The sequence below is a fragment of the Spodoptera frugiperda genome, chromosome 14 (genome assembly GCF_023101765.2).
Source record: "Spodoptera frugiperda isolate SF20-4 chromosome 14, AGI-APGP_CSIRO_Sfru_2.0, whole genome shotgun sequence".
NCBI classification, from domain to species: domain Eukaryota; kingdom Metazoa; phylum Arthropoda; class Insecta; order Lepidoptera; family Noctuidae; genus Spodoptera; species Spodoptera frugiperda.
Genome location: NC_064225.1, coordinates 1,007,423 through 1,030,921, shown reverse-complemented (window position 1 = coordinate 1,030,921; position 23,499 = coordinate 1,007,423). Strand labels below are relative to the sequence as shown.

General features: G+C 47.5%; 1 protein-coding gene across 2 annotated transcripts in view; it reads left to right on the top strand.

Moving 5' to 3' along the window:
• Positions 1-1,345: 1,345 nt before the first annotated feature.
• LOC118279120 (nose resistant to fluoxetine protein 6-like) overlaps positions 1,346-23,499 on the top strand; it is a 57,691-nt gene continuing 35,537 nt past the window's right edge. Inside the window, exons 1-10 of one of the 2 annotated variants that reach the window (XM_050698313.1) lie at positions 1,346-1,532; positions 2,483-2,650; positions 3,332-3,543; positions 3,956-4,161; positions 4,600-4,691; positions 5,240-5,421; positions 5,978-6,120; positions 6,515-6,671; positions 10,684-10,877; positions 11,370-11,520. In XM_050698313.1, coding sequence (XP_050554270.1) covers positions 1,490-1,532; positions 2,483-2,650; positions 3,332-3,543; positions 3,956-4,161; positions 4,600-4,691; positions 5,240-5,421; positions 5,978-6,120; positions 6,515-6,671; positions 10,684-10,877; positions 11,370-11,520 — 1,548 coding nt within the window. In that variant the 5' untranslated portion in view covers positions 1,346-1,489. The remainder of the gene's footprint in view (positions 1,533-2,482; positions 2,651-3,331; positions 3,544-3,955; positions 4,162-4,599; positions 4,692-5,239; positions 5,422-5,977; positions 6,121-6,514; positions 6,672-10,683; positions 10,878-11,369; positions 11,521-23,499) is intronic. The other variant, XM_050698311.1, reaches the window with a different exon arrangement.

The window sequence follows — 23,499 nt, the reverse complement described above, 5'->3', positions numbered from 1 at the left end:
GATCCTAACTTGGTGACAATGGGACCACATCAGAACTATCTACTTTCGAACAAAAAAAGAATTTTGAAAATCCGTCGACAATTGACGGAGTATAACTTTATTGTGATTTCTTGTGAGTATGAAGTTCCATTGGCCATTTCTGGTCTTCTTCATCAGTTCCACCTCTTCAAAGGTTACTTTTTGACTGTAAATGCTTCAATTCTAGATAAATATACCAAAATCACTATATAGTTCCCTATAATATTTGAGGAGTTCCCTCGATTTCTCTAAGATCCCATCATCAGATCCTAACTTGGTGACAATGGGACCACATCAGAACTATCTACTTTCGAACAAAAAAAGAATTTTGAAAATCCGTCGACAATTGACGGAGTATAACTTTATTGTGATTTCTTGTGAGTATGACGTTCCATTGGCCATTTCTGGTCTTCTTCATCAGTTCCACCTCTTCAAAGGTTACTTTTTGACTGTAAATGCTTCAATTCTAGATGAATATACCAAAATCACTATATAGTTCCCTATAATATTTGAGGAGTTCCCTCGATTTCTCTAAGATCCCATCATCAGATCCTAACTTGGTGACAATGGGACCACCTCAGAACTATCTACTTTCGAACAAAAAAATAATTTTTAAAATCCGTCGACAATTGACGGAGTATTCGATGAACAAACATACAAAAAAAAAAAAAAAAAACATACAAACAGCCGAACATAGTACCTCCTCCTTTTTGTGAAGTCGGTAAAAATACAATAAAAACATAAATTTCATTTCAAAGCTTCTGGCTTCCAGCCCCTTTTGTATTGAAATAGTCGCACAACAGATTAAGTATATTTTATTACCGACGCGACGTCACAAAAAGGAAGAGGTACTATGTTCGGCTGTTTGGATGTTTTTTTTTTTGTATGTTTGTTCATCGAATACTCCGTCAATTGTCGACGGATTTTCAAAATTCTTTGTTATTTCAAAATTCGGATTTTCAAAGTTGCGATAGAGTATCGCAACTAAAAAGTTACACCACATTTCGATTTAGTTATTTTTCTATTATTATTTAATAATATAACGATAAAATTATCGTTATTAAAACGACTTGCAAGCGTTGTTTTACGTCGATTTTCTGTGAGGCCGTTGTTTCACGTCGGTTTTCTGCTCGGCCGTGGTATCACTCCGGTCGAAGCGACCCATTCGTGCCGAAGAATGGCTTACCCACACTTAAAATAAAATTAACAGTTCAGTTAAACTAGTTGTGTTATTATAGTTTGTTTATATTCAAATGTAAACCAGTTTCATTTTGATATGTACTTAAATAATTTGTGCCCTTTAAGATGAAAATGAGGGCCAAGCAATGCAGATGTTAGACCGCTGTAACATAACACACACGTTTTTTATTTATTTATTTATTTCGTAACGGAACGTCACGCAACACAGTTCTTCGTTCTAATTGTCACGGAATAGAAAAAACTCTGTATTCTGCAGTAATTGTTATCAAAAATGTTATTCCTTGTATCAATTATAGTTTTCATTTTATTTCCTGGTAAGTTTATTTTGTTTCTTTTTTATGGTATAAGCCGGTAAACGAGCAGACGGATCACTTGATGGTAAGCAATCGCCGCCGCCTATGGACACTTGAAACACCAGAGGCGTTATAAATGCGTTGCCGGCCTTTTTGGGTTAGGAATTTAAGGGTTGTTGGGGAATCGGGGATTGGGAAATTGGGAAGGGGGGAATTGGGCCTCCGGTAACCTCACTCACACAACGAAACACGACGCAAGCGTTGTTTCAAGTCGGTTGTTTCACCTGCATAGTAAATAACTGTGCTTACTAAAAATAAACAATAATTAGATTTAAGTTTTCAAACTAACATGGTCACTAACACTATCATTAGAACTTGAGACGGGATATTTACCAAGTTGCAACGAATATAAGTGGCAGTGGTAGCGGTGTTGGCAAAAAACAAACTAGAAAGAGGGTAGACCGATTTGTCTGCTCATAAACATCTACCCGCATATACTCCAGTTCATCCGTGATCATGGCGCTTGCAACAGTGCCGAAATATCGGAAACTCATAGAAAAATAAACATGACTATGACTGCCTCATTGGTCCAGTGGTTGCAAGTGCGACTGCCGGACACTTGGTCTCGCGTTCGATTTCCGGGTCGGGCAAAAGTATTACTGAATTTTTTTCGAAAATTTCTCAGTAGTAACACGGATTTTAGAATTGTACCCGGTATATGACAATAGGCTCACCCCCTTTTACATGGGACTTATAACACAAATGGTGAAAAGTGGATGTACATTGTACAGTGGCGTTACGTGCCGTAATGTGCACCTCTGCCTACCCCTTTGAGGATAAAAGTCGTGACGTTGTTTTTTATAAATAAACATGGTAAATATCCCGTCTCAAGTTGTAAGAATAATTAGATTTTATAAAGTCGTCGCATGTTACAACTACTATTGTGTAACTTTTTAATTACTGTCTTACAGGACAAGTGCATCCACTAGGTATAAACAAGCCACAAGCAGACACATTCCTAGACTCGTTGGCACACAAACTGAAACTCGAGACGTGGGAGCGAGACGAGGTGCCGTGTTTGGAAAACATTTTAAATATTTTTGAAAATGTCAAGAATCATACTTTGTGGGCCACGTGGAGTAAGTTCAATTATAATTTTAATTATAGTTTTTAGCTTAAGACTTGTATTTGTCATAGGTTTCGCCCTTTTTTTTGAGCGGTTAAAACCATCCGATGACTTTACCCGTCTTGGGCGAGACGAGAGGAAGTGTCAGACTCTTACTGACTAAAAACCACCCCGTTCCTAGTCCTGCTTTTCGAGCCGGAGCCCCGGTAAACCCGTTAAATAGTCCGCAGCTCTGGATCATAGGATTTTGCCCTTGACTTGGTAACCAAAACCAAATTAACAAGCAAATGTTCAAACGTATAAAAAAATATCTTTAACTGCCGTACTCAGATTTATTTAATGGTTCCTAAACCCAGCCCTTAGCAATTGTTTTCGAAGCAAAATCGTTGCTAAGGAATAGTTTAAGTAACCATTTAATTTCATGTGAGTACGGCAGTTAGTCTCTGCATTTTCCTTGGGATTGATACATGTTTATAATTACCCGTGCGTACGGCGCATCGCGTTCCGCGTGCGCCTCCTGATCCGGAGCTGCGGACTACCTAGCGGGTTTACCGGGGCTCCGGTTCGAAAAGCAGAAGTAGGAACGAGGTGTTTTTTAGTCAGTAAAAGTCTCTTGCCCCGCTCAAGGCGGGAGAAGTGATTGGATGTTTCCCCCCTTAAAAAAACATGTTAATAATAATTATTCTTATTACAGTGTGGAACGCCAACGCACTACCTACGGGCAATTTGTACGGCTCGTTCAGACACTACGGGAGTTACGACCAGTGCCTGAACCCTCCATGGCTGCACACCCATCCACAATTGAAGACCAAGTACTGCTTCGCTGACTTCCAACTTTCCAAACACAGTGATGTCAAACAACATGTAGACTATGATCCTTTTGGATCAACTTTGAATTATGTTAATGTAAGTATAACACATGCTTATTAAGAAATGATACGTCACGCCTTTTATCCCCGAAGGGGTAGGCAGAGGTACACATTACGGTACGTAATGCCGCTATACAATGTACTTTTCACCATTTTTGTTAAGTCCCATGTAATCTTTTGTCATATACTGGGAACAATTCCAGACTGCGTGCTACCAATGAGATTTTTTTCGAAAATCCGAAGAAAACCCAGTGATTCTTTGCCTGACCTGGAAATCGAAGCCGAGGCCTTTTGCCCGGCAGTCAAAAAAGCCTTGTGATTCTTTGCCCGACCTGGGAATCGAACCCGAGGCCTTTTGCCCGGCAGTCGTAATTGCGACCACTCGACCAACGAGGCAGTCGAAAAAACGAAGTTTAAAAAAATACATTTCAATATTATTCTCGTTTCAGTCACAAACACCATCATCTTTGCCCTTGAACCAAATCATATGGGGTCTCTGTATCCCAGCGATCTGCTCACCTACAGCGGTCTCGAAACTGGCCAAGGTGTTATATGAGGCAGCTACATTCGGCAGCATAGCGTCTGACGTCACGGTGAAACACTGCCAGGAGGCTGGGGAGAGAACACCATACTCTACTGGGTTTTATATCTTCATGTAAGTTACTTCTTTTTAAGTCTTAGACTGTCAAACGAGCAGACGGATCACCTGATGGTAAGCAATCGCCACCACCCATGGACACTTGAAACACCAGAGACGTTACAAGTGCGTTGCCTGCCTTTTGGGGGTTAGGAATTAAGGGTTGTTGGGGAATCGGGGATTGGGAAGGGGGTAATTGGGCCTCCGGTAATGGCACATTGTGGCATAATGTGGACAATTGACAACGTGTTTATAGTATAAGAGTGCATGATGGAAAATAGAAAGGGGTGTGGTTTAAAAACCCACACTCGCCGTAAAATCTCACGCATTATGTTGAAGGGAAATCCAGTTATGACATCTCTTTGTATCTGCAAATATCATTGACATGAAGTCCATGATATTTTTTTAGGTGGTAAGTGCATGTAAATTGTGTTAGAATGTGTTATTTCTCTCCAGAGCTCTAATACTGTCGCTGATAACAACAGCCGTGGCGTCGACCTGCTATCGGACGTATGTATCATCTGGAGAGGAGTCGCCAAACAGTTTAAGTAAGAAATAACATAATAATGCTTTTTATTTACAATGCTTGGCTGCCTCGTTGGTCGAGTGATCGCAATTGCCACTGCAAGGCAAGGCGTCTCAGGTTCGATTCCAGACTCCGTGCTATTACTGAGTTTTCGAAAAACCAAATAAAGTCCAATAATTCTTTGCACGACCCTAGAACCGGAAACCTCATGTCCAGCAGTCGCCCTTTACCTCAGACTAATTTTAACTCCGTAATAAAAACATATTCATAACCACTTTTAAATGTATTCTAATTTAAAACCAATAGGTTGCAACCAATAGGCTAGCCAAAAATTTTAATCACATTTGTTTCTTCATTCGGAGCTGCACTACCTAGCGGGTTTACCGGGGCTCCGGCTCGAAAAGCAGGAGTAGGAACGGGGTGGTTTTTAGTCAGTAAGAGTCTGACACTCCCTCTCGCCTCGCCCAAGACGAGAAAAGTCATTGCTTAATTATCCCCCCTTAAAAAAAAATCTGTTTCTTCAAGCTTTCCATTCACTCATTATTTAACTCCGTAAACCTTATATTCCAGAAACGATAATAACAAAATCATTCTGTATCATCAAGAACCAAGAAGATTTAGTGAAGGTCAATAAGGGTGAGATTCGCTCGATGAACGGTATCAGATTCCTGACTGCAGCCCTTATCGTCATAGTGCATGTGGTTTTCTATATAATGTTATCTGGTATAAATAATTTTGCCGATTTTGAAAAGGTAGGTCCTTAAATTAAATTACATTTTTTTCCTTTGATAGATTTTTTGTTTAAGGTTTAAGTGACTAACTAACAATACTCCAAATTAAAATGACTTTTAGTAAGGTTGGTAGTAAGGTAAGCGTCCACATGCCTGCATCGTACGCATCGCACGCAACGGACTTTATTTTGTCTTGTATAGAACTCATACAACTGCGTCCACTGATCCGCATCGTACGGACCGCATCATCAGCAATATCTACATGCGATGCGTACTGGTGACGTGATACGAATGTGTGCGATGCGTACGATACGGGCCTGTGGATGCTTAGCTGTTGGCATTTTCTTTGGAAACACTAAAGAATTTCCTTGTATAAAGCTGAATAAGTATGAAATGAGGGAAATCCCTATCCTTAAAGGTAAGCGTCCACATGTCCGCATCATCCGCATCGTACGCATCAGCAATACCTACATGCGATACGTACTGATGACGTCATACGAAATGCGTGCGATGCGTACGATGCGGGCCAACCTAATTTAACAAAACTATGGAAAATTAAGAAGCTTATAATTTCCAGCAATTTGAAGGCATCGGTGTGTCATATCTTCATGTTGATATCATTGTGGACACGTTCTTTACTATGTCTGGTCTACTGCATATGAGAGGACTGATGGGAAGACAACAGAATTTGTTTGGCGTACTCTGGAAACGATACATAAGGTAAATGAAATAAATGATCCGGAGCTGCGGACTACCTAGCGGGTTTACCGGGGCTCCGGCTCGAAAAGCATGAGTAGAAACGGGGTGGTTTTTAGTAAGTAAGAATATGAGTCATTGAATGATTTTTCCCCCTTAAAAAAAAGGTTAACAAATATACTCTAAAGTACTTAACCCAAAAGAAAAACTAAACCAAGAAATACAACCTTAATTTAATAACCCCCAAAAGGCCGGCAACGCACTTGTAACGCCTCTGGTGTTTCAAGCATCCATGGGCGGCGGCTATTGTTTACCATCAGGTGAACCGTCTGCTCGTTTACCAGCTTATTACATAAAAATAACTTGATGTTTGAAAAATGAGGTATTTAACCTGAAAGATAATATATTTTTGTTTCAGGTTAATAGGTCCCTTCGCCGTTGTTGTGTTCTACTTAACATTTGTATCCAAACACTGGAACTCCGGGCCAGGCTGGTATAACTTAGAGGAGACAGAAGTTTGCGAGAAATACTGGCTGAGGAACTTGCTCATGGTGAATTTCGATATTAAACTCAGTGTAAGTACAGTTTTATTAAAGTGGATCAGTAATTAAAGTTCTCTAAGAAAAGGAGGATCCTCCGACCAGGGAACAGAGAGTAAAGTTCCCTAAGAAAAGGAGGATCATCCGACCAGGCGAGGTGATCATGCCTGACGGGCTTTCTGCCCAACTGTTGTTCGTTGCAATTTTCTATCCATGTTTATTCGCATGTAAACTCTGTGGCTCTAGTGAAAAGGGATGTAAGTCTAAAAATGCAACTTTACAGGAGACGCAAAAAACGCTCCGCGCGATGTTTCGGTATTTATAGCGGTCAAACTGCTGCCGAATTAAATACATGTGATGTGTTTTATAGGTAAACTTTTTATGCTCTTTGCTATTATGGAGTTATTTTTTATGTAAACTTAATAGTTTCCGAAATAGTGACTTATACCAACCACAAAATGAAAGCCTAAAGGGTATAAAATAAGTTATACCCCTTTACATTTAAATCAAAAGTTTATTTACACAAGTGAAAAAGGATACGCATTTGGAATATTTTTTATGATAACTAAGTAATTCAATGGAATAATAAGTGATTAACTATCAGAAACACGTGTATTTGTTATAAACTTACCATCAACATGATTAAAATTTAAAAAATATGAAAAATAGTTACTTATTCCCTTTTTCACATTGATTATAGACAAGTTAAGGGGGACATAAAGACTTATATGAATCATTTTGTGTAACTTATATCTAATTTTGAACACAAGTAAAACTAAAAAAATACTTTATAGTGTTTTTTTAACACAAGTAAAACTAATAAATTACTTTATAGCGACCAGCCATTCAAAAACGAAATATTATTTACTTTAAAAAAATACCCATATAAGATCGGAAAATTGGTCTACTTATACAACTAATACTGAGTCATTCCCGCTCGTCCACACCCTGTCACCACACGTCTAGTCTAAGAGTTAATAAAGAAAATATGAAAATTACTTTAAAAGTACATACTTACTAATTCTAAACTATTTTTTGCGTATTTTATACTAAATTTATAGCATAAAATGTTTCACATTTTAATTTTACACACTGAGTATTGTATCAATATGAATTTAAATACAATTAATATGTAAAAAGTTTTAAAAGATACAATCTCCTGGATATACTATTATTTATAATAAAAAATCTATATATTAATACGTGAAGCAAAAACTTTGTAACAGTTTTTACGAAAATTGCGCGGACGTTGGAGCATAAAATTTGGTACACTTATAGTTTATGTGTAGGAGAATTGCGGAACGTTAATATTTTTCAAAAATAATGCTTATAAAGTACATTAAATCAATAAATAAAACATTACACACACATGCATAGTATCTGATCGTATTTGACAAAACGTCAAAATCGATAGACATTGCGATGGTATTTTCTCACGTCTCATATGAAAAGAGGTTTCTAATTGAAGGAGGTTTGGTTATTCATGATGCGCCGGAATATATTAATTTGAATTTTACAAAACTAATAGCAATTCGTTAAATACAAATTATCCTTGAACGTATGTTAAGTGGTATTGTAAATTAAATCATATATGGTCGAATTTCGACCACTAGGCGACCGCTAGTGTTAAATTAAAATGTGACATATTTTTATGTTATACATTTAGTAGGTATAAAATACGTAAAAAAATCTTTAGATTTATTAGATGAATGTATATTTATACAAATTTTCATATTTTCTTGATTAACTCTTAGACTACACGTGAGATGATGGGGTGCGGACGACTAGGAACAATGCGTTCTATACGTCCACAGAGTAGATGAACAGGCAGCTTGTGTTGGGCAGTGGCGACCCCACGGACCTGACTCCCGGGAGAGGCCCTACTTTTCGACTCCGGTTAGTACCTGCGACTAACCGGAGAGGCCTCTCCTACCTCATTCTTGCCTTAACCGGCTGGTTTGAGTGGAAATTCGCAAGAGTGGAGTTGCCTTCAACTCCAACCCGGGGAAGGATGTATCCCAGTAAGATGCTGGTAGGGGTCTTGACCATACTTCCGGGATTGCTCTAATAGCCGTGGGATGCCTCTCCTTCCTCAAGCAGCTCAACGTATATTGCCCCCTTGTCGCTACATGCTAGCCGTTTTCGGGGGCCCAGTAATTGAGTTTGAGAGTCACCCCCTGCCTGTTTATCCGTATGTATCAATATTGGTCAGGGGCAGGGGCCATAGTACCCCATAGTTAACCGGTTAACTATTCCACAGCCACCCACACCCATATCCCTATCATTTCTTTTTACCATATCTCACAATAGTTCTGCATCAACCGGGGATTGTCCTTTGGTGTACTTCCATAGTGCATACAGGGATAATCGCCGGTTGATGTCCCGTTACATTTAGATTAAAAAATTTCAACGGGCCTCCGCGAGTTGGCTTCGGCTCCTCATATGCCTTCCAAAGGTCCGGGACCCTGTGGTCCCGAGATAGGAAAAGAACAAACATAAAATAGTAACAATTAATAAACGGAATAACAAAAAAAGCACCGAGTAATAAGTAAAATAACCTATGTCAACAAGTTACGACTCTTTACAGGAATAAACACTTATCATTCGTATTTAATTTTATTATTGTAGGAAATATTATTAGAACAGAGACTAGAAACTCAGTGTAAAAGGGTACATGTTGACTAAAATCCATACAATTTTATGATAACATTGAAATAATCGACTAAAATAAGTGGAAAAGGATACAACTCACTCGCGTAATTATCGATTTTCAAAAATAATAATCAATAAACGGAAAAACAATAACAGCTTTGGTTTAGCAAAAAAAGCATCGAGTAAATCGAGTTGCAGTGCGCTCCCCACCCACCCGCACTGTACCCCGAATCGTCCATTCGTAACTTTTTACACGTAAAATGAAACATACTCGTAGGATATAAATACAGTTAAATCGATTTAAATTGATTAATTTCAATAATAAAAACGTGAAAACTGATGTCAACAGACTTGTTTTTAATTTTTCTGTTTTATGTAGGTGAAAAGAGATTTATGTCTAGTAAAACCATTATTCACTAAACATTTTTTAAAGAACAAGTACACTTAAGCCGTTTTACGCCAAATAAAACGAAACGCTGGAAATCTATAATTAGTTAAATTCCTACTCACAAAGTAAAGATGTCATAGTTCTGTATAAAGAAATTTTAATATACTTATACCCGAACTTTCCATTTTTTTTTGTTTGAGTTAAACCCTTTTGCACACAGTAACTTCTTTATTTTTAGAGATAGGTTAGATCCGTTTTCACCAATCGATAGAGCATTTTTTTCTGAACACTTTGGTGTACTTAACTCATTTTCGGCAAAATCGGACTTATACCCCTTTTCACTAGGGCCACAGAACTGTGCATGTGCGATGCAGGGTATAACACACGTGTGTCGGAATTTTTTGCTCGTTCTTCTCCATAGGGAGAGCAACTAAAGGACTAACCGACAAACAGACGTTATTAATACACTCTCACTCTCACTCTCACTCTGACTCTGACTCTGACTCTGACTCTGACTCTCACTCTCACTCTCACTCTCACTCTCACTCTCACTCTCAATCTCACTCTCACTCTCACTCTCACTCTCACTCTCACTCTCACTCTCACTCTCTCTCTCACTCTCACTCTCACTCTCACTCTCACTCTCACTCTCACTCTCACTCTCACTCTCACTCTCACTCTCACTCTCACTCTCACTCTCACTCTCACTCTCACTCTCACTCTCACTCTCACTCTCACTCTCACTCTCACTCTCACTCTCACTCTCACTCTCACTCTCACTCTCACTCTCACTCTCACTCTCCCTCTCCCTCTCACTCTCAATCTCAATCTCAATCTCACGCTCACTCTAACTCTCACTCTCGCTCTCGCTCTCATTCTCACTCTCACTCTCATTCTCACTCTCACTCTCACTCTTACTTTTACTTTGATATGAGTTCCAGAAATTTTTAAAGTGTATGAGATTTTTATATTCATGTTCTTCAATAAAATACCCTATATTCTTTGCAGTGTCAAGCAATCACTTGGTACGTGCCCTGTGACTATCACCTCACAATCCTGGGCACTCTCATCTTCTACTTCTATCAGAAGAAGAGGAAGCTTGGCTATACAGTGTTTGTAGCTGTGCTACTCCTGTCCATGATCATTCCTGCAGTATTGACGTACTGGCTTAATTTCCAGGCTGTGATTTTATTGGATTTTGGGTAAGATATTATGTTTTTACTTTTTTCGTCTATATTTTATTTCAAGCCTGTATAAAATTATCCAACAGCCTGTAAGTGGCCACTGCTGACCAAAGGCCTCTTCTCACACGGAGAAGGTTTGAGCATTAATCACCACGTTTTCAAAATTATAATTACAAATTATAAGCCCCGCCCCCGAATAATTAAACTGCCTTGTTGGTCGAGGGGACACAGGTACAACTACCGTACAAGGGGTTTCGGGTTCGATTCCAGGGTTGATTAAAGTATTAATGGGCTTTTTTCGGTTTTTTGACAATATCTCAGTAGTAGCACGGAGTCTGGACATGTGCCTGGTGTATGGCAATAGGCTCACCCCTATTACATGGGACTTATAACATAAATTGTAAAAAGTAGTTGTACATTGTATAGCGGCATTACGTGCCGTAACGTGCACTTATGCCTATCTCTTCGGGGATAAAAGGCGTGACGCTGACGTTGTAATTTCTCTTTTAGCAAGCACATTATGAACTACCGTGACACTTGGCAGTTCAACTACATCTACACTCCGTTCTACAGCCGCGGCAGTCCGTACCTCGTGGGCATCGCCATGGGGTACCTCACAACCATCTACAAACCTGCTGACTACAGGAAATGTGTACCTAAAGTAAGTCTTCTTGAGGACTTTTCTATATGTGTAGTTAGTCAGAGTTGAGAAAAGCGTATGTCTTGAATTTATAGTATCAGGATGAACTTGGTTAAAAACGTCCAAGTATTTATAAACAACTATTTATAAACGACCCACCCCAGCTTCGCATGGGTGCAATGGTGATATCTTATGCATGTATTAAACATGAAAACCTTCCTCTTGAATCACTCTATCTATAAAAAAAACCGCATCATAATCCGTTGCGTGCGTTTTAAAGATTTAAGCGTACAAAGGGACATAGGGACAGAGAAAGCCACTTTGTTTTATACTATAGTGACATGATACATTACCAGTTACCTTCGTCAAAACCAGATTACCAATACCGTACCTCCGTGCAAAACCAGTTTACCTTTACCATACCTCAGTGAAGAACCAAACAATTACCTTTGTTTTGACTTTCTATGTTAACGAGAAACAGTGAAGCAAATCGTCTTGAAAAAGACGTTTGGATATTGTGTTTTTGACTATCTCTGTTATCAAGAAACAGTGAAGCAAGTCGTCTTGAAAAAGACGTTTGGATATTGTTTTTGACTATCTCTGTTATCAAGAAACAGTGAAGCAAGTCGCCTTGAAAAAGACGTTTGGATTCGTTGCGTTTTTGACTTTCTCTGTTATCAAGAAACCAGGAAGCAAGTCGCCTTGAAAAAGACGTTTGTTTACGTTTTTGACTTCTGCACAGAAACACGTCTTGAGAAAGACGGTTGTTAACGTTTTTGACTTCCGCACAGAAACACGTCTTGAGAAAGACGGTTGTTCACGTTTTTGACTTCTGTACAGAAACACGTCTTGAGAAAGACGGTTGTTAACGTTTTTGACTTCCGCACAGAAACACGTCTTGAGAAAGACGGTTGTTAACGTTTTTGACTTCTCGGTTGTTTACGTTTTTGACTTCTGTACAGAAACGCGTCTTGAAAAAGACGTTTGTATAAGTTTCTATTGACGGCTGTTGGAACCAAGACATGCAGAAGCACGGCATGGCACAAGCAACACACAACACACGCAGCAAGCAAGCAGAAGCTGAGCACGAAGAAAACGGAGTCACGAAGACACGGCGATCAGCGAGATAGCACGAGCGGAGAGACGTCTGCACACGTCGACGGCACCGGAGCGAAAGGGACGCGGCGCGGGGAGCGCGCCTTTTTAAAGCGGCGGCGCGGCCACGCGACCGCGAGCGAGCGACGGCGCCCTCTCGCGGCCGCGATGTCAAACACGCGCGATCGGCCCTGCGCTGCTATTGGTCGGTTTCGAAAATCATTACTTAGTGTGTAAGTGAGATAGGGTAGCTGTATATATTGGTAGGGATATTTGACGAATAAATCATTGGATTCGCCAGCAGCCGTCGAGTGAAGACCTACCTGCCTACACTCACCGCTCGGACCGCAATAAAACTCAAGAAAACTCGTTGCTCGGTCGCGGTCGGCTTGACCACCCAGCGCGCCCAGCCGTTGGCCCGATCACGCGAGGCCCTCCGTCGTGTCCGGTGCCCGGTCTGCCACCAGCGGCAAGCCCCGGGTACCGGTTCGGCGGGTCCCCCGCGCGGGTCAGCGACTGACGTGTCGCCACCAGCCGCCCGGAGCACAATTTCTGCTTCTACCCGACGAAGTTAATTTTTTTATTTTATTCATCTACCCGCGGCAAGAAGATGCCGCACGGAGGCCGCGAGCAGTCGCCGCGCTCCTCCAAGCTCGGCCCGGCGGGGCGGGGGAGGGTTTTTAAGAACTCTCGCCTGCGCCCCACCGAAACCAGGACGCTGCACGTGGCGATTCAAGGGTTCGTCGCCAGTGCCACGCCGACCCCATCAGCCACCGGAGGTGCGGGGGAGGAATTCTTCCCCCCGCCCCCCTCCATCCCCGACACCCCGGCGTCGCCCTCGCCTCCGCTGCGCACGGCCCCGCCTGCGTGGCCGACCGCGACGCCAGAACCGATGGACGTGGTGCCGACCACCGCCACTCCGGACGCGGGTACCTTATACCCGGGCAACGCCGAACGTGACGCCGGTCCGACACACCCGCCGTCTGCAATTCCGCGGCCGACCCCGCGGCCGCAACCTGAACCTGCGCAACCTGTCGCCACCGCAGCCGCCGCTCCACGCGCCCCCGCTCCTCGCGCCCCCGCTCCTCGCGCCCCCGCTCCTCGCGCCCCCGCCCCCGTACCAGCTGCGGGACAAAAGCCGAGGAAGCCGCAGCCCGCCGCGGCCCCGCCGCGCCCCCAACGGCCTCTCAAGAAGCCGACTGCGGTGGCGCCGGCTGCGCCCATGCGCACAGCGCCCCCTAGCGCCGCGCCCCCACGCGCCACGCCTGCATACCGCGCGCCCCCGGACAATATAGCGCCGGGGCGCTTCCCCTCACCGCCACAGATGCCGGCGGACAAGCGAAAGGCGGTTTTCACCACACCGCCCTTCCGCCCACCGCCCATCCTGCCGCCGTTCATTCTGCCGCTGCACGGCGCTGCGCCCGCAGCCACGTACGCAGCCGCCGCCGCCGCTACCACCACCGGAACGCCCGCCCCAGCCGCGCCCCCGTCGCCGAAGCCGCGCTCACCCACGACACCGTGCGCCCCCCCGCCCAAGAAGACGCGTTACCCGCCGCTCATAGTGGAGAAGCTCCCCAACTGGGTCGAGCACTTCACGGCCCTGAAGCGGCGGCTCGGACACGCGCCCAACGCGCGCCCCTTCGGGAAGGGGGTGCGCTTCACGCCCCGCTCCGACGAGGAGTACCGGGCAATCCAGGCATACCTGGCGGACTTGGAGAAGAGCCAGGGAGTTGCCTGGTTCTCCTACTCCCTCCCCGCGGAGCGGAGTGTCAAGGTGGCCATCAGAGGGCTACCGGTGGACACCCCGACTGAGGACATCATGGAGGCGCTACGAGACGCCGGCTACGGCGCGGAATACGTCCGCCCCATCCGCGCGCGCCAGGGACGACCTGGGTGTTTATATTACGCCCAGGTAGCGCGCGCGGACAACACCATCCCGGGCATATACGGGGTAACAGAGCTACTCTGTATGCCCGGGATCAAGATTGAAGCATGGCGCGGGAAAAAGGGCCCCGCGCAGTGCCACCGCTGCCAACAATTTAGGCACTCGTCGCACAATTGCCACCGGCCAATGGCCTGTGTGCGGTGCGGCGAGGACCACCCGGCCCGCGAGTGCCCCCGCCCCAAGGAGGAGCCGCCCACCTGCGCGAATTGCGGCGGCGCACACACGGCGAACAACACGTCGTGTCCTGTGTTCCGCCGCGAGACGCGCAACCCGAGGGCAGGCACTGTGGCGCGCACAGCCGCCGCCCCCACCGCCAAACCAGCAGCCGCACAGCCAAGGGGCGAAAACAACGCCCCTGGCTCACTAATGGCCGCGGCAAACGAGCCGGGCGGCGAGCGACGCAAAAGGCGCAGGCGCAAGAAAGCGCCCCCGCCAACCGCCGCCGCCCCCAAGCCCGCTGCTGCCCCCGCCGGCGCCCCCCGCGCCCCCGCTGCCGCCCTCGCTACTGCTCCCACCGGCGCCCCCCGCGCCCCCGCTGCCACCACCACCATTGCCACCTCCGCTGCCACCGCTGCGCGCCCGGCGAGGCGCACGGCTGCGCCACGGCCGGCAACACAGCCGACCCCCGCGCAGCCCGCCCGCACACTCACAGTAAACGACGTCGTCCGGATCCTGCAAGAGATCGTGACGGCGCTCGTCACACAGCGGAGCGATCCAGTGCCGCTGCTCCTAGACGCAATCAAGTCCCTGGTTTGCGATGGACCAGCGGCACCTTAGACTCGTGTTCTGGAACGCCAACGGGATGTCCCCCGAGAAGACCAGGCTATTGAAGCTGCTGCTAGACCAGCGGCAAGCTGACATAGCCCTGATCAACGAGACGCACCTCAGACCGGTGGACAAGCTGAAACTCAGCGGCTACCACGTCTACCGGGAGGACCACGTCTCGCCATCAGGGATTGCCTACAGGGGATTGGCAATCCTGGTCAGGAGAAGAATCGTCCACCAGCTGTTGCCGGTGCCCACACTGTCTGCTGCCTACGCGCTGGGCGTGGAGATCTGCATCAACCACCAGCCGACCCGAGTGTTCGCGTTCTACAGGCCACCACAACTTCGCCTCGCAGTGGCTGACGTCCGCGTCCTCCTGGACTCGCCGCTGCCTACAGTGGTGGCCGGCGACTTCAACTTGAAGCACACCGCGTGGAACGCGAACACCAACACCAGTGAGGGAACTCGTCTCCTCGATGATGCAGAGCTCCACGGCTACGTGGTACTGGGCCCAGAGGCCCCCACCCACTACCCAGGCAACCGGCTGCAGCTACCTGACGTCATAGACCTGGCCGTCATGCGCGGCATCACCGCGACGGTCAACTGTGACGTCCTGGACGACCATCTCCTGTCAGACCACCAACCGGTGTGTCTGACTCTCGAGGACATCCCGCAGCACCTGCGACCTCTTCCTCCTCGCCCACGGCGGGACTGGCGCTCATTCGCCGCGCACATGGCGCGGAACTCGCCGTCCTACCGCGTCGACACGCCCGCGGACGTGGACCGCCTCGCCGACGACTTCGCCGCGGCCACACAGGCCGCACTCGACGAGGCCCAGACGGCGAGCACCGCGACGCCTAGGAGGCCGACACCACTCCCGGCCTCCATACTCGCCATGATCGAGAGGAAGAGGAGACTTCGCAGGTCGTGGCAAAGGACCCGCTGCCCGACCATGAAGAGTTCGCTCAACGCTCTGGCTGCGAAGATCTCGTCCGCTGTGGCAAACCACGCGGGCGAGTCGTGGCAACGCGCCATCGAGCGAGCGACAGACGATTGGTCGGGCATTCACCGATTGTGCCGCAGCCTCGCAGGGAAGCCGGCTCCGATTAGGCCCCTACTGGCCGGCGACGGAACCCCCCGTTACCGTGCCGAGGACCGCGCGGAGCTCTTCGCCGACTCCCTGGAGGCTACATTCCAGCCCAACCCAGCCCGCAACGTGCAACACACAGCAGCTATCGAGGAACAGGTCGAACGGTACCTGGAGCAGCCGATCCCCCCCGAGGAAGACCCCATCGTGTTCTCCCCTGGCCTGGTGCGGCGTATGGCTCTCCGAGCCCCACTACGCAAGGCACCCGGTCCGGACGGCATCCCCAATGAGGCCCTTCGCCGCCTGCCGCCGCGAGGAATCGCGACGCTGACCCGACTGTTCAACGGGATCCTCCGCACCGGACACTTCCCGGCTAGGTGGAAGCTCGGCAGAGTAATTATGCTGCCCAAACAGGGGAAGAACACGCTGCTGCCGGGGAGCTATCGCCCCATCACGCTCCTCGATACCGTCTCGAAGCTCTTCGAGAAGCTGCTGCTGTTGCACCTGCGCCCACACCTCCAGCCACGCGGCGAACAGTTCGGCTTTAGGGCCGAACACTCCACGACCCAGCAAGTCGCGAGGGTACTGCACGACCTGGCCGCCGCGCGTAACAAGCGCGAGCGGGCCGCTGCAGTATTCCTCGACATGGAGAAGGCGTTCGACCGCGTCTGGCACGCCGGCCTGCTCAGCAAGCTGGCCACATCTACTACTCCTCGTCGACTAGTTAAGATCGTGGCCACCTTCCTGCACGGCAGAACCTTCCAAGTGGCAGTGGAAGGCTCTCTGTCGACTGAGCGCGGCATCCAAGCCGGCGTGCCCCAGGGAAGCTGCATCTCACCCGTGTGCTACTGCGTGTACACGGACGACATCCCCGTCGTGGACGGCGCCAAGCTCGCCCTCTACGCGGACGACGCGGCGCTCTACACGACGTCGCTGAACGCCCGGCACGCAGTAGTAAAACTACAGCGCGCCCTAGATGCACTCCCTGATTGGCTGGAGAAGTGGAGGTTGGCCGTCAACGTGGCCAAGACCCAAGCACTCGCCGTGGGGATCATGAAGCCGGAACCTATGACTCTGATGGGTGAGCCAATACGGTGGGCGCCGAGAGTTAAATACCTCGGCGTGACCATCGACCGCTCCCTGTCCATGACGCCCCACGTGCAGCAGGCTGTTGCTCAGGCGCGCGCCGCCCGTCACCTCCTGCGCCCGGTCCTCGACTCGTCGCTGCCGCTCCGTGCGAAGCTCGGCATCTACAAGGCCTACATTCGGACACGGCTTACCTACGCCGCCCCGGCCTGGTACGCGCTCGTGTCCGAATCTAACAAGAAACGCCTCCGTGCGCAGCAATCACTAACGCTGCGCACTATAGTCAAGGCCCCGCGCTTCGTACGGAACGCGACCATAACGAGAGACCTCGGCGTAGAGAGCGTCGACGACTTCGTGCAGCGCCTGAGCACAAATATGTTTGAGCGCGCCAGCAAGTCGCGGCACGACCACCTTCGGGCGCTGGCGCCATACCATCGGCGCCCCCCCGACGGATACGGTCTGCCACGAGACCTGGTCGCCCCGACCGACCCACCTGACGCAGCCACATGAGCCTCCCGCCCGCCCTAGCTAGGGCGGGGCGGTAGAGGCTCCCCCACCGGACTTGACCACGCGCCGCTACCCGCCTGCTGCTCGCCGGGCCAGCCCGGCTTGAGCGCGGCCGCTAGCGGCGCGACTACACGGACTGACATCGCATCGGGCCCCGCGAGGGGCCCGACTACTCCAACCCCTCGCCCGCAGTCGCGGGCAGCGATAAGAAACCGCCGAAACAGGCCTCGGCCTGGATCGCGCGTCCTCACGCCCCCAGTCGGGGACGTAGAGACGGCCCCGTCGTCGAATAAATCATTCCGAAAAACGACTTCAAGAGTTTTATTTCAAGAAGAAGAAACCTGCTCTCTCCCTCAAAACTGGTGACCCTCCTGAGAAGAAAGAACACAGGAAAAGGAAAATATTAATATCAAGACGTCGAATCCCTGCCAGTCTGAAGAAAGAAAATTATGGCTACCAGCGAAGAATTCTGCGACGCCCACGGCGTGACCACAGTGAAGAGCGACGTGGCGACGATATCCCTGCCCGCAAGATTGCCACAATTTTGGCGGCAAAATCCCCGCCTCTGGTTTGCGCAATTCGAGGCAGCCGTCGCCGCCAGCAAGATAGGAGAAGAGCAGAAATTCAACCTCGTCGTACCACTGCTCGGCAACAGCGACCTAGAACAGATCGCCGACATCATCTTGAACCCCCCAGCTACCGGCAAATACAGCAGTCTGAAAGAACGGCTAATCTCCACGTATCAAGAATCCGACCATCGCCAGCTACAGAAGCTACTCAGTGGCCTCGAGCTCGGCGACCAGAAGCCCAGTCAACTACTCCGCAAGATGCGCGACCTCAGCGGCAAACTCCTGTCCGACGAAGCTCTCAAAGTAATGTGGTTGAATCAACTCCCTACACAAGTACGCGCCGTAATCTCCGTAAACACCGAGTCGTCACTGGAAATGCTAGCCGCCATGGCTGACAAAATGATGGAGCACTTCGAGCCTACTTCCATCAACGCAGTCTCAACAACCACAACAGCGTGTCAAGAAAACTTACAATTCGCCTTACTATCGAAACAAATAGAGAAACTTTCCCTGGAAATCGCCGAACTCCGTACGAATCAGCAAAGCGCGGGAAACTACCGCCGCTACTCGCGCTTCCCACATCGCAATCGCTCACGCTCGCAATCACGATCCAGACAGCGTGGGCAGAGTAACATCAAGCCTGGCGACCCGAATTGGTTGTGTCGCTACCACTACCGATTCGGCGACGAAGCACGTAAATGCGAACCACCGTGTGCAAAGAAGCGGGAAAACTAAAAAGTACATGTAGATGTACTTTTTAGTTTACAACTTAATGCATTTTACATACATTTTAATCAGAGATCAGAACTGGTGTCACATGGGTAGTAAATCGATGCAGTTGTTAGCGCGCGTATCAAAATGCGTGCTTAACCCTTCCCACGTGACGACAGGCTTATATTTTGCATAGCTTTTGCCCGCGACTTCGTTCGCGTGGAATAGTGACTTCCGGCAAATTTTTGGTTTTAACCACACAGTTCCCGATCTCGCGGGATCTCTTCAAAAATGAGATGTGGAAGATATTCCAGGGAACTCTTCAAAAATCAACATAATGAGCTCTGCGTTTGAATTTAATAGATGTATATTCACTTAGGGCCAACGTAGGTTGGCGGGCGTCGATGTAAACCAAACAAGCCGCCGACTCTGTATTATCGACACTAACTTACGAGAGAAGTTTCTTATCGACACGGGAGCCGACATATCTGTCCTATCAGCAAGAAATAAGAAACATTTGAAGCCGGCGAAGACAGTATACAAACTATTTGCAGCCAACGGCACCGAAATTCGCACCTACGGAGAGCGCACACTCGAGCTCAACCTAGGTTTGCGAAGACGATTTAGGTGGACTTTCGTCGTAGCCGACGTCAACACATCAATACTGGGCGCAGACTTCCTAGTACATCACCAACTACTAGTCGACTTGCATCGAAGAAAACTCATTGATCGCGTCACCGAACTCAGTGTAAACACAATCAAGATCAACAGCTCCGATCAAGAAACAGTCTACACAGTCAACCGTGATCACTCCTATCACGACCTACTGAAGAAGTATCCAGACGTTCTGCGACCTATGTCTTTGAAAACTCCAGTGAAACATAACGTCACGCACCACATCGAGACAACCGGACCACCTATATACTCACGTGCGCGACCTCTACCGCCCGACAGATACAAAGCAGCGAAACTCGAGTTCGAACACATGATGGAGATGGGTATTTGCAAGCCTTCAAACAGTCCTTGGGCGAGTCCACTGCACGTCGTCAAGAAGAAAGACGGTTCACTTCGAGTCTGCGGCGACTACAGAAGACTAAACGCCGTCACAGTACCCGATAGATACCCTATACCACGTATCCAAGATTTTACCTACCAACTCCACGGCAAGAAGATATTTTCAAAACTCGATCTCAAGATGGCATACTTCTGGATACCAATAGCTAAAGAAGACGCACAGAAAACTGCAATAATCACTCCATTTGGTCTCTTCGAGTTTAACTGCATGACATTCGGCCTAAGAAACTCCGGACAGACTTTTCAACGATTCATGCACGAAGTGTTACGAGGACTCGACGACATCGTGTTTTGTTACATCGACGATCTACTTGTGCATTCGAAGAATCAAGACGAACATCGACGTCACATCGAAATAGTACTCGAACGCCTAAATACCTACGGCGTCAGTCTAAACATCGATAAGTGCGAGTTCGATAAACAAAACGTCGAGTTTCTCGGGTACGAAGTGTCACCGGAAGGAATCAAACCTACTCAAGAACGAATTCAAGCCATAGTTAACTACCCAAAACCACAAACAGTTCAAGACCTAAGAAGATTTCTCGGTATGATTAACTTTTACCGCAGCTGCTTACCCCATCAAGCCGAATATCAACATGAACTTAACAAATATTTACATAATACTAAGAAGAAAGATAAGACTCCGATACCGTGGACCACAGAAGCAGAACAAGCCTTCGAGAAATGCCGACAAAGCATTCTCGACGCTACGACGCTCACGCACCCGATACATAACGCGCCGCTACGCTTATATACCGACGCATCGAACTCAAGCATCGGCGCCGTACTTCAACAACAAGTGGACAACGTGTGGAAACCTCTAGCATTTTTCTCGAAGACAATGAGTGAAACACAGCGACGTTACAGTGTATACGATCGCGAATTATTAGCAATGTACACTGCCGTCAAACATCTCCGTCGACTAATAGAGGGCAACGACCTAACAATATTCACAGACCACAAACCTCTTACTTATGCACTAACAAGATCACCTAGTACCAGCGACACATCACGAAGAGAACGCCAACTTCACTTCATCAGCCAGTTTTGTTCGAACATAAAGTACGTGCACGGTGATAACAACGAAGCGGCCGACGCCTTATCACGCATTGAAGAGATCAACCTGACAGAAACTTCAATCGATTACAATCAACTCGCAATAGACCAAGAAAACGACTCAGAGCTACAATTGTGTATGTCAAGACCTAACCTACAGTTCACAAGTATTTCACTACCCGGAGGTCAACGACCGATTATCTGCGAAACATCAACAGGCAACATACGTCCGTATTTACCCGCGAAATATCGTTTTGCTGCATTCAAAGCGCAACACGATCTTAGTCACCCAGGCGTACGTACTACGAGGAAGATAATGTCAACGAAGTTCTTCTGGTCGAACATGAACAAAGAAGTCGGAACATGGGCAAGAACATGCATCGGTTGTCAGCGTGGAAAAGTACAGCGGCACACTATCAGTCCTCTCGGCGAGTTCGAAAAATCACAACGTTTCGAGCACATACACGTTGACATCGTGGGACCGCTGCCGCCTTCGAATGACTACCGGTACCTAGTGACGATGATCGACCGCTGCACTAAATGGCCTGAGGCGATACCAGTCCGAGACATCACCGCGGACACGATCGCCAAAGCCATCTTCGACGGGTGGATATCAAGATTTGGTTGCCCACTTCGCATCACGACCGACCAAGGCAGACAGTTCGAATCGTCACTGTTCAATTCGTTAATGAAGAAATGCGGCATAAAAAGAATACGTACGTTGGCTTGCGGGTGGAAGGCAGTAGCCTTCCACCCTCAAGCCAACGGACAAGTCGAGCGCTGGCACCGCACTTTGAAGTCGGCACTCATGGCGAGATGCGCGCGCACAAACTGGAGCGACGAGTTATCAACGGTGTTACTAGGATTACGTACAGCACTTCGACAAGACAAGGAAGTCAGCGCCGCACTAATGATCTACGGCTCAACGCTACGTGTACCATCGGATTTATTCGTGCCTACTCAGCAGAACATTGACGATGCCGAATTCGTCCGTCAGCTGACCAAAACAATGTCAACATTAGCCACGAACAGCAAACCACATTCAAACACCGTACGCACATTCGTACACAAGGACCTAACCACGTGTACACACGTCTTTGTGCGCAATGACACCGTGCGCAGCCCGCTTGTACCTCCCTACGATGGCCCCTACAAGGTGATTCAACGCGACGGGAAGAATTTTACCCTACAGATGCCTAATCGAACTACAGTCGTCTCAATAGACAGAATAAAACCGGCATACTTACTCAACGAAGATAAACTGGCATACTTACACAACGAAGAAGAACACAAAACCTCAACTTCATCAAATACGTCGAGCGCTACAAGTACTTCAACTACACACACAAGCAACGACGCGCGGACGCCGCTACCCGCCCCCGCCCCACCGCGCGAAGCCTACGTCACCCGCACCGGCCGGACAGTGAAACCAAATGTACGCTTCGCTTAGGGGGGAGTGATATAGTGACATGATACATTACCAGTTACCTTCGTCAAAACCAGATTACCAATACCGTACCTCCGTGCAAAACCAGTTTACCTTTACCATACCTCAGTGAAGAACCAAACAATTACCTTTGTTTTGACTTTCTATGTTAACGAGAAACAGTGAAGCAAATCGTCTTGAAAAAGACGTTTGGATATTGTGTTTTTGACTATCTCTGTTATCAAGAAACAGTGAAGCAAGTCGTCTTGAAAAAGACGTTTGGATATTGTTTTTGACTATCTCTGTTATCAAGAAACAGTGAAGCAAGTCGCCTTGAAAAAGACGTTTGGATTCGTTGCGTTTTTGACTTTCTCTGTTATCAAGAAACCAGGAAGCAAGTCGCCTTGAAAAAGACGGTTGTTAACGTTTTTGACTTCCGCACAGAAACACGTCTTGAAAAAGACGGTTGTTAACGTTTTTGACTTCTGCACAGAAACACGTCTTGAGAAAGACGGTTGTTAACGTTTTTGACTTCCGCACAGAAACACGTCTTGAGAAAGACGGTTGTTCACGTTTTTGACCACTGCACAGAAACACGTCTTGAGAAAGACGGTTGTTTACGTTTTTGACTTCTGTACAGAAACGCGTCTTGAAAAAGACGTTTGTATAAGTTTCTAAT